Here is a 19445-nt window from a genome sequence, read left to right as displayed (position 1 = left end):
TTAGGGAGGAGACGGTGAGCTCATATTTCAGTGGTCATGATTAACAGAGACTTCTGTTTAATGTGAGAAAGTCAGGCTGGGTGTCACTTGACAGAGCGTAACTGAAATCCAAGACAAAAGATGTTGGTGGACTTTGCAGTTCTGGGTCTTTATCGCACACAGGTCCTTATGTGTTCACACTTTAACCTGTTCTCTTCCTGTTCTCTTAGGGTTCATCTGGTACACCTGGAATTGTGGGGCCACCTGGGCCAAAGGTAAGAAATGATACAGAGAGTGGATCACATCTCGTGTCTATCTTCTGTGTAAACTGAATGGCTTGCTCAGTGGAATACCCCTGGTATTATCTGTACCATTGTAAAGCGTGTTGTTTTCTTAGCCAGTTAGTATCTCAATAAGAGCTGCTCACTAGAAGATTCTTTTTGAGGATTAACCCTTTCTACACATGGCTCATAAGGACGATTTGTTGAATTCTTTGATGGGGTGTGGGTGGGCTGGCCTACCCAGCATTTTAGAGTTTATTAACTTATTAGTGTCACAAGTAGGCTTACATTAACACTCCAATGAAGTTACTGTAAAATCCCCTAGTCACCACACTCCAGTGCCTGTTCGGGTACACTGAGGGAGAATTTAGCATGGCCAGTGCACCCACCCAGCACATCCTTCGGACTGTGGGAAGAAACCGGAGCACCCGGAGGAAACCAACGCAGACACGGGGAGAACGTGCAAACTCCACACAGACTGTGACCCAAGCTAGGAATCGAACCCGGGTCCCTGGCGCTGTGAGGCAGCAGTGCTTGTCCATCCTTAATTGACCTTCCTGTCTTGGATAGAAACAATGTGCAGGGGTATGTGGGAAAGGCAAGGGAATGGCACGTTTCGAGAGCCAGTGCAGACACGATGGGCCAAATGGCCTCTTTCTGCGCTGTGATTCTCTGAAGGTGGGTGGAGCCACCTTCTTGAACCGTTGCAGTCCATGTGGTTTGATTTTTTTGTATTAGTAGACTGTGTGGCTCGTTGGCTTTTTCAGAGGGCAGTTCAAAGCCAACCACATTGCTGTGGATCTGGAGTCAAACCAGGTAGAGATGGCCAAAAGGACATTCGTGAAGCAGATAGGTTTTTATGACAATGGGAACTGTGCGGACTTTGCTGGCAAGATCAATTCCTCTTGCATGTCCCAAGTTGCCTTGCGCAGGTGGTGGGCCTACCTTTTGGAATAACAGTTTCTAGAGGGCTAACTAGGCCACCTCAGAGGGCAGTAAGCTTCACCCACGTTGGTATGTGTCTGGAGCCACACAAGACAACTGACTTCCATGGTCTTGTTATGTGAATCATACTGTACAGATTGGTAATTTGATTAAGCAACCAGACACAACTTTGGAATAATGCTCCTCAGGATATTAGACAACCAGTTCAGTATTTAATACAATCCAATGGCTTCATGGTTATGTTTGTTGATGCGTGTTTATTGTTCCCAGCTTTTATTCAGTTGGGATTTGAGCTCATGTCCTTTTGAATTTGATATACAGCAAAAAGTGTGAGCTATACAGACAAAACATACCATACATAGAGTACATAGGGGAGAGGAAAGGAGAGAGTGCAGAATGTCATGTTACAGTCATAGCTAGGGTGTAGAGAAAGATCAACTTAATGCGAGGTAAGTCCATTCAAAAGTCTTGTTCTTGAGTCGGTTGGTACGTGACCTCAGACTTTTGTATCTTTTTCCCTGGCGGAAGAAGGTGGAAGAGAGAATGTCCGGGGATACATGGGGTCCTTAATTATGCTGGCTGCTTTGCCGAGGCAGCAGGAAGTGTAGACAGAGTCAATAGATGGGAGGCTGGTTTGCGTGATGGACTGGGCCATGTTCACAACCCTTTGTAGCCTCTAGATGAATATAGGCAATATTATACACTGGTAGAATCAAACTATCATATTGTGTCCCATTTCTTCCTGGGAATGTGGGGAGGAATTCCCTCCCTGATGGTAAATCAATTTCTAATACTCTCTCTCCACACTTTTTCTCCCAAGGGTGAGCCAGGAACACCGGGTGAGAAGGGTGCCCAGGGAGCGAGAGGAGCACCTGGGATATATGGAGGGTACTCAGGCAAGAGTAGCGGCATGGGACTCCCAGGACCTCCAGGTACTCCTGGAGAAAGAGGATCGTCTGGCCCTGCAGGACCTGCAGGTGTTCCTGGAAGGCCAGGAACACCCGGAACACCAGGAACAGCGGTAAGGAGTTATACTGCAGCCTGTGCCTCCTCAGTGCCAGTTACTTCAATATATTTTATATAATAAGTACAGTAATTCTTTCAGGAGATGCATGCTTTTCCTGTTTCTTTGCTCAGGACTGAATCATGTTATGGACTTGGCTCATTCCATTCTGGATCAGTTTTCCCTACACCCTTCCTGTTACATTCATTGGATACTCTGAAGGCCTCAGACTATCGCATTGTTTACACTGGGAAGGTGTCCATATGGACCGAGCAATGCCACTGATGCGGCTGAAGTGGACGGGATCAGAGGGAGAAACCAACAGGAACGTCCTTTCAGATTGTACCCAACAAAGATAGGAGAATAGGAGCAGGGAAAGGCCATTCGGCCCCTCGACCCTGGGACGGCGCGGTAGCACAGTGGTTAGCACTGCTGCTTCACAGCTCCAGGGACCTGGGTTCGATTCCCGGCTTGGGTCACTGTCCGTGTGGAGTTTGCACATTCTCCTCGTGTCTGCGTGGGTTTCCTCCGGGTGCTCCGGTTTCCTCCCACAGTCCAAAGATGTGCGGGTTAGGTTGATTGGCCATGATAAAATTGCCCCTTAGTGTCCTGAGATGCGCAGGTTAGAGGGATTAGTGGGTAAAATATGTAGGGATATGGGGGTAGGGCCTGGGTGGGATTGTGGTCGGTGCAGACTCGATGGGCCGAATGGCCTCTTTCTGTACTGTAGGGTTTCTATGATTTCTATGATCATGGCTCATCTATAACTCAATTTCATTAACCTGCTTTGCTTCCCTAATACTTAACACCCTTGCATAACAAAAATCAAAAGGTTATTTCAATTGACCCCAGTATACATTGACTTCTGGGTAGAGGGTTCCCAATTCCTGCTACCGAGATTTCAGAAACATCAGCAGTAGTGAATCTTCCCCATCCAGAGAGAGAGAAATAGAATTTGAGTTCTCCTTTACCTATTCCACATCCAGAAGTCTGTGATAGTCCATGTTTCAGCATAGAACCATATCTACCAGTGTTGGCCATTACTTTTCTAAATGGTGCCTCCACTCACCATGCTCCTGCCCCTTCGCGCCCCTCTTCACTCTGACACTTGTTGGGGAATGAGATACTCACCAGATCCAATGCTATTTACATAACAACACTAGGAGCAAGAGTAGGCCATTCAGCCCCTCAGGCCTGCTCTGCTATTCAATACGATCATGGTTGATCTTATGTCGGCCTCATCTCCACCTTCCTGCCTGCTCCCCATAACTCTTCATCCCTCTATTAATTAAAAACCTATCTATCTTCTCCTTAAATTTATTCAGTGTTCCGCCATCCTCTGCACTCTGCTCTAGAGAATTCCCCAGATTCACAATCCTTTGAGTGAGATAATTCCTCCACCTTTCTGTTTGAAATCTGCCACCCCTCAGCCTATTTCTACCGCCTCTCAATTTAGATTGCCCCACAAGAGGAAACAGCCTCTCTACATCTACCCTGTCAATCCCCTTTAGTATCATGTGTATCTCAATTGGATCTCCTCTCATTCTTCTAAACTCCAGCGAGTATAGGCCTAAGCTGCTGGATCTCTCTTCATAAGACAGGCCCTTCATCCCTGGAGTCAATCGAGTGAACCTCCTCTGAACTGCCTCTGATGTTTTTGGGTCTCTCTGATAGCCAGAGGTCTCACTGTGAGCTCAGCAACTAATAGAAAACACGAAGAGATCATCAGCTCAGTAACCAAAAGGAGCAAGTGTCCTCCTCCTCGGGGGTAATGGTGCTCTCCCCTGCCCCAGGCTTTCTATTTTCTTGCCAACATTCAGCCCCAGATTCTCCTCGGCCAATGAGCAGCCAGAGAGCCAGGTAGCCTTCCTCTCCTCACAGCTGTCCCATTGTCTTGCTGCCTGGAGTGGATAGAATTCACCCGACAGAGTATAAATGAGGCCCAGCAGTCAAAATTCACTGGGACTGAAATTTGGCCCAATGACTATAATTACTCACTCGCCCCAAGACCATCCCTGTCTGTCTAACCCACTGGGGGTAAAAATGAACCCCAAAGTGACTTGGTAGACTCCAACGTTGAGGCCAGATGAGCCAGTTTGTGGAATATCTCAGTCTACAGCCATTGGAAACAGAGTGAAGTCAGCTATCTCTTCCCAGAACCATTGCAAGGTGAATCCCTTCATTAGAAACAAGAGATGTTTTTCTTTGGAATCACAACCCAGAGAGAGAGAGGTTTCATTGGCAGGATTACTGGAAGGAGTCCATGAAAGATCTGTGCTGGGAACCTCCATCCACATTGGCTGCTGGGATTCTCCGGTACTGCTGAAGGGAATGGAGCTTTGGCTGGAACACCAAATTGTCCATTCCCGCCGACAGCAGGGCGGGGCACGGATAGATCAGAGAATCCCACCCATCTTTGCCAAGGACATAAAGGTTAAAAAGAAAGAAGGACAGTTAGTTCATCAAATTGGGAATGACATTGTGTCAAACAGCAGAGAATCAGGCCATTCCTCAAGTGTTTATGTTGTACTCGAGAGGCCTCCTGCCCCTCTTCATCCAACCTCATTGGAATATGCTCTTCTGTTCCTCTATGTAGGTATCTATGCTCTTTGTGTTTATGTGATAGTAGATTCCACATCCCAACCACTGAGTGAAGAAGTTCTTCCTGAATTCCTACTGAAGCTTTTGGTGATGACCTTATGTTTATGGCTCCTGTTTCTATGGAAGCATCTTCTCTACAACAACAAACCTGTAATCATTTTAAAGGCCTCTATTAGATCTTCTTCCCTCCATAGGAATGAGTCGGGGTTCTGGCGTGGTTCTTGCCTCGGAATTTTATAATGGTGATGTTTCCCTTCCCGCCATCTGAAAAATTGGCGGAGAACATTTCCCTGCCGCACAGTGAGTTCACCCACGCTCCAGCCAGTGTTAATGGGCCGGATACGGGACTTAGGCCCTTCACTCGGGAGGGAGGCCTGCCCCACCTCTCCTGTCTCTGCAGCACCACAAGCTGCGGTGGACAGGACTGGGACTGCATGCAAACCCTGGAGCCTCAGGCCTCGGAATCCAGAACCTGACAAGTGAGGGGGTGTCCGGGTGAGGAGCTGAGGTGATGGCCACAAGAGAGCGGCTAGATCAATGGGGCGATTGAGGGAGGGGGGCACGGTGACAGAGTGAGTCAGACCTTTTGACAGGGCATCTGATGTTAAAGGGGTTGCTGAGGGAGCTCATTCCTGCCCCCCCCATCTCCCCACACTCCCCCCAACCCCCCAGTCCTCTACATTCCCCCCCAGCCCCCCACACTCCCTCCCCCATCCCCCCACACTCTCCCCCAGCCCCCCACACTCCCCCCCCAAACCCCCTCACACTCCTCCCCCCAAAACCCTCACACTCCTCCCCCCAAAACCCTCACACTCCTCACACTCCCCCTCAGCCCCTCATGCTCTCCCCACCCCCATGATCCCATGCTTACCCCCCCACGCTTATCCCCACCCCCCCCACGCTTATCCCCACCCCCCCACGCTTACCCCCCACCCACCCCACGCTTAGCCCCCACCCCCCCCACGCATGGCCCCCACCCCCCCACGCTTACCCCCACCCCCCACGCTTATCTCCACCCCACCCACGCTTACCCCCACGCTTACCCCCACCCCGCACGCTTACCCCCACCCCGCACGCTTTACCCCCACCCCCCACGCTTAACCCCCGCACCCCCCCCACGCTTACCCCCCACCTCCCCGCCCACGCTTACCCCCCACCTCCCCCCACGCTTACCTCCACCCCACCCACGCTTACCCCCACGCTTAACCCCACCCCGCACGCTTACCCCCACCCCCCACGCTTAACCCCCCCCACCCCCCCACGCTTACCCCCCACCTCCCCCACGCTTACCCCCCACCCCACCCCCACGCTTACCCCCCACCCCCCTACGCTTACCCCCCACCCCCCTACGCTCACCCCCACCCCCCCACGCTTACCCCCCACCCCCCCCACGCTTACCCCCCACCCCCCCCACGCTTACCCCCCACACCCCCCCACGCTTACCCCCCCACCACGCTTACCCCCACCCCCCCACCACGCTTACCCCCACCCCCCCACCACGCTTACCCCCCACCCCCCACCCCCCCACGCTTACCCCCCACCTCCCCCCCATGCTTACCCCCCACCCCCCCCACGCTTACCCCCCACCCCCCCCCACGCTTACCCCCACGCCCCCCCACGCTTACCCCCCCACCCCCCCACCACGCTTACCCCCCACCCCCCCACCACGCTTAACCCCACCCCCCCACCACGCTTACCCCCCACCCCCCACCCCCCACGCTTACCCCCCACCCCCCCCACGCTTACCCCCCACCCCCCCACGCTTACCCCCCACCCCCCCACGCTTACCCCCCACCCCCCCCACGCTTACCCCCCACCCCCCCCCACGCTTACCCCCCACCCCCCACCCCCCCCACCTACCCCCACCCCCCCCCCCACGCTTAACCCCCCACCCCCCCCACCCACCCCCACCCCCCCCCACCCCCCCCCCACCCCCACCCCCACCCCACCCCCCCCCACCCCACCCACCCACCCCCCCCACCCCCCCCTACCCCCCACACCCACCCCACCCCCCCCACCCCCCCCCACCCACCCCCCCCCCCCCCCCACCCCCCCTACCCCCACCCCCCCCCACCCCCCCCCACCCCCCAACCCCCCCCCCCCCCCCACCCCCCCCACCCCCCACCCCCCCCCCCCCCCCACCCCCACCCCCCCCCACCCCCACCCCACCCCCCCCAGCCCCACCCCCCCCACCCCCCCCACCCCCCCCACCCCCCCCACCCCCCCCCACCCCCACCCGCACCCTCCCACCCCCCCCACCCCCCCCAACCCACCCCCACCCCCCCCCACGCTTACCCCCACCCCCCCCCACGCTTACCCCCCACCCCCCCCCACGCTTACCCCCACCCCCCCCCCCACGCTTACCCCCCACCCCCCCCCCACGCTTACCCCCACACCCCCCCACGCTTACCCCCCACCCCCCCCACGCCCCCCCACGCTTACCCCCCACCCCCCCCCACGCTTACCCCCCACCCCCCCCCACGCTTACCCCCCACCCCCCCCACGCTTACCCCCACCCCCCCCCACGCTTACCCCCCACCCCCCCCACGCTTACCCCCCACCCCCCCCCACGCTTACCCCCCACCCCACGCTTACCCCCCCACCCCCCCCCACGCTTACCCCCCACCCCCCCACCCCCCCACCCCCCCCACGCTTACCCCCCACCCCCCCACGCTTACCCCCCACCCCCCCCCACGCTTACCCCCCCCCCACGCTTACCCCCCACCCCCCCCCCACGCTTACCCCCCACCCCCCCCACGCTTACCCCCCACCCCCCCCACGCTTACCCCCACTCCCCCCAAGCTTACCCCTACCCCCACGCTTACCCCTACCCCCACACACTTACCCCTACCCCCACACACTTATCCCTAACTCCCCACGCCTACCCCCACCCGCCTACTGTTACCCCCACCTCCCCCAACTTACCCCCACCCCCCCCCCCCATGCTTCCCCCCCTCCCTCCCACAGGAGGCCTGAACACAGTTTCTTCTCAAACACTCCTCCTGCCAACCTGAAAATTAATGCTGGTTAAGAAATGCCTCTTAAATGGACAATAATTGGCCATTAAGGGCCCCAATTAATGCAAGGGCAGGAAGGCCAGCCTAGGCATCGCCTGTTTAAGTGTTAAGTTGTAGAGTGGTCACCGCGAACGGGAACCTCAGTGATGGGTGTCAATTAATTCTGTCATTCCAAGACATTTGGTTAAGCCCAAACCACACAACGACATAAATCGTGGTAAACCACCTCATCACTCCGGGCTCACAGCAACTCATATCAAAGCTGCTGAACTGTTCTTTCCAAATGTGTTCCTGACCCTTTCACATAAAGAGAACGCTCCCATTGCAGTTTCCAGAATCCGACTTTAACCGGGAGTCTCCAACCAAGTGACACTTCCTGAAACTGAGGCAGTCAATCTGTGATTCCTTCCCACAGGCTGAAACTGTTAATTTTGATGAGATAAAGAGGTTAATAAGACAAGAAGTTACAAAGATCTTTGATGGTGAGTGAACCTTTTTATTTACAACCCTTTATCTCCTTCAGCTCACACATCGGACAATGGGATCTGGGAACCAATTTACCAGAGGCGTATTAACACACCCGGATCCTCCTCATTCCTGAGTTCCTGATCTCGCTCTGCCCAGGCTGATGTGCTGCTGAGTGGAAGGCAGGAACTCTTCCCCCCTCACCTTTGTGTAGGAGGAGATAACAATCTCTGAGCCTCGATACACACCTCCCATCAAATGGAGGGTGGCATCGATAACGACTGGCATCTGGGGACCAGTTATTCTCTCGTATTCAGAGGAGAATAACCCATAAATAATCTCATTGTATTATTAACACAACTGGTACTCTATCACAGGAAAAATGTTAATTCATGCCATCCCTCCCTCCAATATCGGGACAGCTCCTCTTCCCAAAATAGGGAAACTCCTTGCTCCAATACAGGGGGAGCTCTCTCTTGAGCAGTGGATATGGTCAGCACACACCTGTGGACTAATCTCTCCCTGAATTGCAGAGACTATACAGACCATCCCTCTTCTTCAGCTCTAGGCTGGAATTCTCTGGCTGTTCACACCCCGTAAGAGTTTTAACAACACCAGGTTAAAGTCCAACAGATTTATTTGGTAGCAAATGCCATTAGCTTTCAGAGCGCTGCTCCTTCGTCAGATGGAGTGGATATCTGCTCTCAAACAGGACACAGAGACACAAAATCAAGTTACAGAATACTGATTAGAATGCGAATCTTAGGCACAGGTTAAAGAGATGTGTATTGTCTCCAGACAGGACAGCCATGAGATGTGTATAGTCTGGAGACAATACACATCTCTTGAACCTGTGCCTAAGATTTGCATTCTAATCAGTATTCTGTAACTTGATTTTTGTGTCTCTGTGTCCTGTTTGAGAGCACATTTCCACTCCCATCTGACGAAGGAGCAGCGCTCCAAAAGCTAATGGCATTTGCTACCAAATAAACCTGTTGGACTTTAACCTGGTGTTGTTAAAACTCTTACTGTGTTTACCCCAGTCCAACGCCGGCATCTCCACATCATTCACACCCCGCCACTGCTGCCAGCGAGATCAGTGAAATTGGGCTCAGCCAAATCTCCATTCACTGCAGCAGGAGAGGAGAATCCCGGCCGCGAGCGAGGTCGGAGAATCCCGGCCGCGAGCGAGGTCGGAGAATCCCGGCCGCGAGCGAGGTCGGAGAATCCCGGCCGGGGGCGAGGTCGGAGAATCCCGGCCGGGGGCGAGGTCGGAGAATCCCGGCCGCGAGCGAGGTCGGAGAATCCCGGCCGCGAGCGAGGTCGGAGAATCCCGGCCGCGAGCGAGGTCGGAGAATCCCGGCCGGGGGCGAGGTCGGAGAATCCCGGCCGGGGGCGAGGTCGGAGAATCCCGGCCGCGAGCGAGGTCGGAGAATCCCGGCCGGGGGCGAGGTCGGAGAATCCCGGCCGCGAGCGAGGTCGGAGAATCCCGGCCGGGGGCGAGGTCGGAGAATCCCGGCCGGGGGCGAGGTCGGAGAATCCCGGCCGCGAGCGAGGTCGGAGAATCCCGGCCGCGAGCAAGGTCGGAGAATCCCGGCCGGGAGCGAGGTCGGAGAATCCCGGCCGGGAGCGAGGTCGGAGAATCCCGGCCGGGGGCGAGGTCGGAGAATCCCGGCCGGGAGCAAGGTCGGAGAATCCCGGCCGCGAGCGAGGTCGGAGAATCCCGGCCGGGGGCGAGGTCGGAGAATCCCGGCCGGGAGCAAGGTCGGAGAATCCCGGCCGCGAGCGAGGTCGGAGAATCCCGGCCGGGGGCGAGGTCGGAGAATCCCGGCCGGGGGCGAGGTCGGAGAATGCCGGCCGCGAGCAAGGTCGGAGAATCCCGGCCGCGAGCGAGGTCGGAGAATCCCGGCCGCGAGCGAGGTCGGAGAATCCCGGCCGCGAGCGAGGTCGGAGAATCCCGGCCGCGAGCGAGGTCGGAGAATCCCGGCCGCGAGCGAGGTCGGAGAATCCCGGCCGCGAGCGAGGTCGGAGAATCCCGGCCGGGGGCGAGGTCGGAGAATCCCGGCCGCGAGCGAGGTCGGAGAATCCCGGCCGGGGGCGAGGTCGGAGAATCCCGGCCGCGAGCGAGGTCGGAGAATCCCGGCCGCGAGCGAGGTCGGAGAATCCCGGCCGGGGGCGAGGTCGGAGAATCCCGGCCGCGAGCGAGGTCGGAGAATCCCGGCCGCGAGCGAGGTCGGAGAATCCCGGCCGGGGGCGAGGTCGGAGAATCCCGGCCGCGAGCGAGGTCGGAGAATCCCGGCCGCGAGCGAGGTCGGAGAATCCCGGCCGGGGGCGAGGTCGGAGAATCCCGGCCGCGAGCGAGGTCGGAGAATCCCGGCCGGGGGCGAGGTCGGAGAATCCCGGCCGGGGGCGAGGTCGGAGAATCCCGGCCGGGGGCGAGGTCGGAGAATCCCGGCCGCGAGCGAGGTCGGAGAATCCCGGCCGCGAGCGAGGTCGGAGAATCCCGGCCGCGAGCAAGGTCGGAGAATCCCGGCCGGGGGCGAGGTCGGAGAATCCCGGCCGCGAGCAAGGTCGGAGAATCCCGGCCGCGAGCAAGGTCGGAGAATCCCGGCCGCGAGCGAGGTCGGAGAATCCCGGCCGCGAGCGAGGTCGGAGAATCCCGGCCGGGGGCGAGATCGGAGAATCCCGGCTGGGAGGGAGGTCAGAGAATCCCGGCCGGGAGGGAGGTCGGAGAATCCCGGCCGCGAGCGAGGTCGGAGAATCCCGGCCGCGAGCAAGGTCGGAGAATCCCGGCCGCGAGCGAGGTCGGAGAATCCCGGCCGGGGGCGAGATCGGAGAATCCCGGCTGGGAGCGAGGTCAGAGAATCCCGGCCGGGAGGGAGGTCAGAGAATCCCGGCTGGGAGCGAGGTCGGAGAATCCCGGCTGGGAGGGAGGTCAGAGAATCCCGGCCGGGAGGGAGGTCAGAGAATCCCGGCTGGGAGCGAGGTCGGAGAATCCCGGCCGGGAGGGAGGTCGGAGAATCCCGGCCGGGAGGAAGGTCGGAGAGTCCCGGCCGGGAGGAAGGTCAGAGAGTCCCGGCCGGGAGGGAGGTCAGAGAATCCCGGCCGGGAGGGAGGTCAGAGAGTCCCGGCCGGGAGGGAGGTCGGAGAGTCCCGGCCGGGAGGGAGGTCGGAGAGTCCCGGCCGGGAAGGAGGTCGGAGAGTCCCGGCCGGGAGGGAGGTCGGAGAGTCCCGGCCGGGAAGGAGGTCGGAGTGTCCCGGCCGGGAGGGAGGTCAGAGAGTCCCGGCCGGGAGGGAGGTCGGAGAGTCCCGGCCGGGAGGGAGGTCGGAGAGTCCCGGCCGGGAGGGAGGTCAGAGAGTCCCGGCCGGGAGGGAGGTCGGAGAGTCCCGGCCGGGAGGGAGGTCGGAGAGTCCCGGCCGGGAGGGAGGTCAGAGAGTCCCGGCCGGGAGGGAGGTCGGAGAGTCCCGGCCGGGAGGGAGGTCAGAGAGTCCCGGCCGGGAGGGAGGTCGGAGAGTCCCGGCCGGGAGGGAGGTCGGAGAGTCCCGGCCGGGAAGGAGGTCGGAGTGTCCCAGCCACGGGCGAGGTCAGAGAATCCCGGCCGGGGACGAGGTCAGAGAGTCCCGGCTGGGAGCGAGGTGGGAGAATCCTGGCTGAGAGCGAGGTCAGAGAATCCCGGCTGGGGGCGAGGTCGGAGAGTCCCAGCCCATGAAGGTGTTCCCACCATTTACCAGACTGGAAATCCAGGAAGTGTAGTTATCAGGAGAACTGATTGCAGCTCACTCATTGGTCTACGTTCTGTTTTCTAGAAAGAATGGCGTACTACCTAGCCAGAATACGTGTCCCATCAGACTTAGCAAGCCAAGGAAGGCAAGGACCCCCTGGTAAAATCGGCAGCCCTGGACATCCTGGACAACCAGGCCAGCCTGGATTGCCAGGACAGAGTGGAAGAGATGGACGGCCTGGGATATCTGGACCCAAAGGTAGAATTTAGTGTTATGAAGGGGAGGTTGATCTCTTCTCTGAGAACTAACACTCAACCACTCAAAGAGAAGTACCTCCCTTCAGAATCTGTGCGTGAGAAGGGGGATTATCTGCACTTCTGCAACTTTCCGTCGTTAAATCAAAATGACTACCTGAGACTCTCTCTGAAAAATCAACAAGTAACACTTTATTCTTCTAACTAACAGTAAACAGGTTAACTAAACTATTAACAAACCAAATAAAACACTATTCTAATGGAATGCTGTTTAGATAGGTACAATTTCCATTTTTTAACAAAAAATAATAGAATTGTTAGTCACTCTCAAAATTCAATCAGGTTTGTCATCTTCCGGGACCTTCTATCTTCTTTGCTGATTTTTTTCTGTGGTCTATTGGTACCTTTACGATTGAGATGAGGTTTTCTTTTCAGACATAAATGTGGCTGTTACACTGGCAGAGAACAGTTACTGTCTGTGTGTCTCTCAAGCTGAGAGCTGTGATCTGTGGCAGTGGCTGGCAGGTAGTCTTCTGGCAGTTCTCTGGAGCTAGCAGCTGGTTTTATACCCCTGATGACATACCAAAATTCACACAATGGGATTGGTTTACAGGTTATCGAAACATCAAATTCAAATCTGATAGGCTGCTGCTATTCAAATGCCTATTTTAAATTGATTGGTTAAAATTCAAAGACAACCTGTCATTTTGGCAGCACCCCTGCCCAGGCTCGCACTATAATGTTTCACTCTATGCTCTCTGTGTACCTGCATTTGCATCTGCATCTCTTTTAACTCTCTAGCAAGGCAAAAAAACTACCTTTATTTTTAAACAGACAATGCAATTTTACAATTCTTAGCATTTTTACTATTTTTTAATAGTTTTACAAACACAAACTTCACTGTGTTAGTTTAAAGATATGGGTTGTCAGGAGCTGCGTTCCTGTTAAATATTGTGCGCTCCATGTGGATGTTGCTCTGTGTGAGTGGCCTCACATTCAGCCTCTCCACCACTCGGTCCGTTTCCGTACTGGCTTCCAGAGCAAGGGCTCTGATGACAGCCCCTCAGCAGATCAGGCAAGATTACTCTCTCCACTCATCAGAACTGAAAAGAGCTAAAATCCCTCTGGCCTTAACCTGAAATGAAATAGACCATTCCAGCCTCAGAGAGGGACTCATTTAAAGTGACAGTTAATATGATTATCCATTTGCTTGCAGAGATTGTGGGATCACACTGTGCGAGATCACAGCTGCATTGCTGAGAGTCCTTTCCCATAAAGGCTTGATAAATAAAAGGCTTTAGATAAAGCTCAGCACAACATCGTGGGCCGAAGGGCCTGTTCTGTGCTGTACTGTTCTATAAATAGCCTTTATGTCCAAAGATGTGCGGGTTAGGTTGATTGGCCATGCTAAAAATTGCCCCTTAGATTCCTGAGATGCGTAGGTTAGAGGGATTAGTGGGTAAATATTTAGGGATATGGGGGTAGGATCTGGGTGGGATTGTGGTCGGTGCAGACTCGATGGGCCGAATGGCCTCCTTCTGCATTGTAGGGTTTCTATGATTCTATGAAATTACTATCCATCAAAGCAGGAAGATTAGACTGAACATCACACAGCATCTGTCTGTCATGTTAAAGCAGCACTGAAATAAATACTTACCATCTCCAGATTATTTCTGGTGATTTGGTACATCTGTTACTGAAATTGAGAATGCAGTCTTCCTGCTGAGAGACAGTTCCCGATCGAGATGTATCAGAGACAGTTACAGTAGCTAAGGTGCACCAGTCAGCTAACTCACCACACTTTGTGCTGTATTGGCACTGCCACTCACAGCCCAAAAAAACACAGCTACTGAAGGAGCATTCACTTATATAGCGCCTTACTCATCCACAAGACATCACAATGTTCCTCACAGTGAATGAATTTGTTTAATCACAGTATCTTTACTATGCAGAAGGAGGCCATTTGGCCCATTGATTCTGCACTGGTTCTCTGAAAGGGCATTCTACCCAGTCCTACTCCCCTGCCACATCCCTGTAATCTTGCGCATTCTCTCTTTTCAAATAGCAATCCAATTTCCTTTCGAAAACCTCGATCGAACCTGCCTCCTCCCCTCTCAGGAAATTTGTTCCAGACTCCAACCACCTTCTGCGTGAAAAAACTCTTCTTCACGTCACTCCATTTGTCCATTATTTTGAATCAGTACCTGGTTCTTGATGCTCTCTTGAGAGGGAAAAGTTTCTCACTATTTACCCTGATCATAACCCTCAGCATCCTGAATGTCTCTCAGTCTTTTCTCCAAGGAAAACCGACAAAACCTCTTCGATCTATTCTCTTCACTACAAATTATTATCCCCTGGAATTGTTCTTGTGAATCTGTATCAATACGGTATTAATGTACAGGATTGAAGCTGATTGTGCAGTAAATTCTAACAATTATCAAAGAAATTTAGTGTACCTGTCCTGGGAGTGTTTGATGGGGGACAGTGCAGAGGGAGCTTTACTCTGTATCTAACTCCGTGCTATACTTGTCCTGGGAGTGTTTGATGGGGGACAGTGCAGAGGGAGCTTTACTCTGTATCTAACTCCGTGCTATACTTGTCCTGGGAGTGTTTGATGGGGGACAGTGCAGAGGGAGCTTTACTCTGTATCTAACTCCGTGCTATACTTGTCCTGGGAGTGTTTGATGGGGTACAGTGTAGAGGGAGCTTTACTCTGTATCTAACCCCGTGCTGTACCTCTCCTGGGAGTGTTTGATGGGGGACAGTGTAGAGGGAGTTTTACTCTGTATCTAACCCCGTGCTGTACCTCTCCTGGGAGTGTTTGATGGGGGACAGTGTAGAGGGAGTTTTACTCTGTATCTAACCCCATGCTGTACCTCTCCTGGGAGTGTTTGATGGGGGACAGTGTAGAGGGAGTTTTACTCTGTATCTAACCCCGTGCTGTACCTGTCCTGGGAGTGTTTGATGGGGACAGTGTAGAGGGAGTTTTACTCTGTATCTAACCCCGTGCTGTACCTGTCCTGGGAGTGTTTGATGGGGGACAGTGTAGAGGGAGCTTTACTCTGTATCTAACGCCGTGCTATACCTGTCTTGCGAGTGTTTGATGGGGGACAGTGTAGAGGGAGTTTTACTCTGTATCTAACTCCGTGCTATACCTGTCTTGCGAGTGTTTGATGGGGGACAGTGTCGAGGGAGCTTTATTCTGTACCTAACCCCGTGCTGTACCTGTCCCGGGAGTGTTTGATGGGGGACAGTGTAGAGGGAGCTTTGCTCTGTATCTGACTCTGTGCTGTAGCTGGCTCCAGAGACTTTGAAGAATTAAATTATATCTGACAAAGTGTGAATGAATTGCTTCTGTTGGTATCATTGGGATATTTTATTTCCTGGTCTTTAATAAATGATTTATACATTTTTAAACAGGTCCTAGTGGTCCTAAGGGAGACCGTGGTGAAATTGGCATTGGCCGTTTGGGGGAACCTGGTGCACCTGGAGCTCTCGGTGAGTAGATAGATATGCAGATTGGTTGGCGATGATTGAGTTTTGGTAAAATGAATAAGGTCACGTGGTCCATGAAAAGGAGTTTAAAAGTGGGCTGGAGGAACAGAAGGAACTTGGGTTTCTGATTCATATATCATTAAAATTAGCATTACAGGTTCACAGGACCACAATAAAGCAAAGTATTGGGGTTTATTTGTGGAGAAATAGAATTGAAAAGCAGTGAAGTTATTTTAAATCTATTTAGAATCTTAATTAGACCACAATTGGAGAACAGTTAATCATTCTGGTTTCTGAAAACTCAGAAGACTTACATTTACTTACTGCCTTTCAGAGGAAGGCTTCAAAGCAGCCTTTGCGGAATATTCTATATATAAAAAATGGTTTAGGAATCCAAAACATGCAGAAACAATTTATAAAGATGATACTGGAAGTAAACTCTCAGGAAAGATGAAACAAACTGGGACTCTTCATTCATGGCACAGTGGCACAGTGGTTAGTACCGCTGCCTCACAATGCCAGGGACCCGGGTTCAACTCCCGGCCTCGTGTGTGTCTGTGTGGAGTCTGCATGTTCTCCCCCTGTCTGCATGGGTTTCCCCGGGTACCCCGGTTTCCTCCCACAATCTGAAAGACGCGTTGGTTAGGTGCATTGGCCAAGCTAAATTCTCTCTCAGTGTACCCGAACAGGCGCTGGAGTGTGGTGACTGGGGAATTTTCACAGTAACTTCATTGCAGTGTTAATGTAAACCTACTTGTGACACTAATAAATAAGCTTAACACAGATTAGCAAAGACCGAGAGTTGACCTCAGAGAGATTCTTTAAAATTATGGATGGTCTTGATGGAGTAAACATGGAGAAAATGTTTCTGCTTTTGGAATAGTGACCTTAAAAAGAAAATAGTCACTAACAATTCCAGCAGCCTCGCCTGATGATAATTGGATGGTAACGGCCTCCAATGGAGTTGCAGCAAATGCCACTGACGCCATATTGAAAGGAGCTTCCTCCCAGCTGTCCAAAGTGTCTGCCAGTTTCCATCAACATCTCCTTGCTAAAGGGGATATTGAGGCCCTGTGAATGGACAGGCTGGAGCCTGCACCATGCAGGCTTTATCCAGCTCTACTGGACCCAGTGGGCGGCAGAAAGGAGGCTGGAAAAGCAAGTGTGAAATTCATTTTGCAAGTCCCAGGGGAGCTGAAGTTTTTCTGCAACCCCTTCAAAATTAATCTGGGCTGTTTGTGTCCCAGGAGTCCCACTCTCAGCAACCCCCCGCCCCTCGCAGCTCACATCACCTCACCAGCAGTCACCACAGGCTGGTCATAAAGCCTCAATCCAGTGAGCTGCACCAGGACCCCATTTGGCTGCCTGTAGCTTATCTTCTAGGTTTATGGTGTCACTGATGAGGAAGTCTTATCATTGCTGCCAGGCTAGAACTATCTGGTTTGGGATCTTCAGTGGTGGCTGCTTTTCTCTATGTTTAATTGGCTTGTTAACCTCAAGCACTCACGATGTTGATGGGCAGCCCCCTGCTTTACAGTTTATAGCTTATAATTTTATAATTTTACTGTTTCCAATGCCTTGCCTTTCACCCTTAGGTCCACCGGGTCTCCCAGGTTATGGTAAAATTGGCCCACCAGGTCCAGCCGGCCAACAGGGTGTGCCAGGTGTTCCAGGCCCACCAGGACTTCAAGGAACATCAGGGAAAAATGGCCACTGCACACCCTCTGACTGCATCATGAGGGTACGAGAACCTTTTAATGCCAAGAATTCAAAAGGACCACCTCATTGGATCAATTAATAAAGACTTTTCTTCATTTGCGTTTTTTAGCGGGGGACGGGGGTGATTGAAATGTCTGATTATTTTTTCCTCGTTTATTCCTCTATTGAATGAATCATGCCAACAGCCTTCAAAGGTAGGCCCAAGCAATGATCTATCCACCCAGTGTATTATTGAAGTGGTGTTTGTAAAGGTTTCTGAGTCTCTCATGCTTGTGGCAACAGGCTCAATGTTTTACTGGTTACAATTCAGTCCCAGTAACCTTTCCAATACCATTAAAGGTGTATTATGGATGCCCCTGTGGAAGATAGTCTGTCCCTCGATCTTTTGGGACCTGGGGCACCAGCTGAGGCTTAGAATTGCTAACTCTGATTGGACACATTTCAAAACGTTTCATCACATGACCTCCCACAGTTCCACCCTCACCCTCTCAACCCCAGCTGCTTGACATGTCGACCGTCACAGTGGGTCCCACCTTCACCTGGCCAATTGACAAGTACGTAGCCTCTTCCATATCTAACTGGATGCTTCTCAGTCAAAATACCTTGTTCTTTTCTCCAATATTGTAATACTGTTTCAAAAAACAAAGAAAATGAAAATATTGCTGGTGAGGTAAATCTTTAATTCCTGGAAAAGCAGGACGAGTCCTGGAGAGTTATTCCCCCTCATTGGGACACCACCATTGGTCAGATTAATGGTAAGAGCCAGAGGAGGGATATGAGCCATGTTGGCCAATTGGATTACAGTAATTGTGGAAAAGCACAGTTTAAACACCCAGCATGTGCCTGGGACTGGTCCATTCTCCAACACTAACCCAGCATGCCTCAGTGAGCAGAACCATTCTTTGATAAAGTAAGAAAATGAAGAGTATTAAATTGATTGAAATTGTTTTTCTTTTCACCCTGCACCTGGAACTGATCAACCTCACTCCTTCCTCAAACATCTCTCTGAAATAAACACTAATTCGCCATCCAAAAGAGAAAATGCTGGAAAATCTCAGCAGGTCTGGCAGCATCTGTAAGGAGAGAAAAGAGCTGACGTTTCGAGTCCAGACGACCCTTTGTCAAAGCTTTGACACATGATCATCTGGACTCGAAACGTCAGCTCTTTTCTCTCCTTACAGATGCTGCCAGACCTGCTGAGATTTTCCAGCATTTTCTCTTTTGGTTTCAGATTCCAGCATCCCCAGTAATTTGCTTTAATTACTAATTCTCCATCATTGTTCATGAGACAAAGTGCAGAGTGGGTCTCAAACCGGAGATGTTGACTCCACGCTCTCCCAATCTCTTGTCCCAGTTCCTGGGCAATGCCCTCTGCTCACGCTTGGTTTCACATTTCTATATCAGTATGCCAGTACCTGCTGGTACAGGAGACTGCTGGTTTATCACAGCAACAGTGCCAACATACAACTTATGGAAGCAGGACTTCCTGACTAGCATAAACTCAAAACTCCCCCCTCCCCACCCCACCTCCCCTGGCCCCCACCATCCCCCTCTCTTGCTTTTGATGGGATCTCTGACAGCCTGTCCCTCTCAGTCTCCACTTGCCAAAGAATCACCACGAAATAGGAACATGTTGTCGGGTGTTGTCTACTGAAATGTGTCATTACAATCAAGTGTTGCAAATTCTAAACGTCAGCTGTTGGAGATCAGGGAGTTCTATGTGACCCCTGTATTAAAGAGCATTAAAAAGAATTTTGAACGAGCTTGATCTTTGGAATTGGTTGATTTTTCTCTTCTTTGGCAATGTTGAAATGTGGTAACAATCTGCTCCCCGGCACTCTCTTGAATGAGGACCGTTATGTTGAGCTGCAGCTCGATTAATCGGGGCTGTTCCCTTAGTGAAGGGTGTCTGCTCCTTCAGCAATCTGCTGTGTGTATTCTTTCTAATCTCCAGCAATGACTT

At 53.0% G+C, this 19445-nt stretch overlaps 1 protein-coding gene across 3 annotated transcripts in view; it reads left to right on the top strand.

Annotated features, from left to right (window-relative positions):
• The window catches only part of col16a1 (collagen, type XVI, alpha 1), a 425594-nt gene extending 406349 nt beyond the window's left edge, over nt 1–19245 (top strand). For all 3 annotated transcript variants that reach the window (XM_078237703.1, XM_078237702.1, XM_078237701.1), the window contains 6 exons: nt 210–254; nt 2026–2226; nt 8242–8308; nt 12099–12272; nt 15689–15766; nt 17359–19245. In XM_078237703.1, coding sequence (XP_078093829.1) covers nt 210–254; nt 2026–2226; nt 8242–8308; nt 12099–12272; nt 15689–15766; nt 17359–17561 — 768 coding nt within the window. In that variant the 3' untranslated portion in view covers nt 17562–19245. The remainder of the gene's footprint in view (nt 1–209; nt 255–2025; nt 2227–8241; nt 8309–12098; nt 12273–15688; nt 15767–17358) is intronic.
• The last annotated feature ends 200 nt before the right edge of the window (nt 19246–19445 follow it).

The sequence above is a fragment of the Mustelus asterias genome, chromosome 21 (assembly GCF_964213995.1).
Source record: "Mustelus asterias chromosome 21, sMusAst1.hap1.1, whole genome shotgun sequence".
NCBI classification, from domain to species: domain Eukaryota; kingdom Metazoa; phylum Chordata; class Chondrichthyes; order Carcharhiniformes; family Triakidae; genus Mustelus; species Mustelus asterias.
Note: the sequence above shows the minus strand (reverse complement) of the source record. Positions and strands in the feature narration are given on the sequence as shown.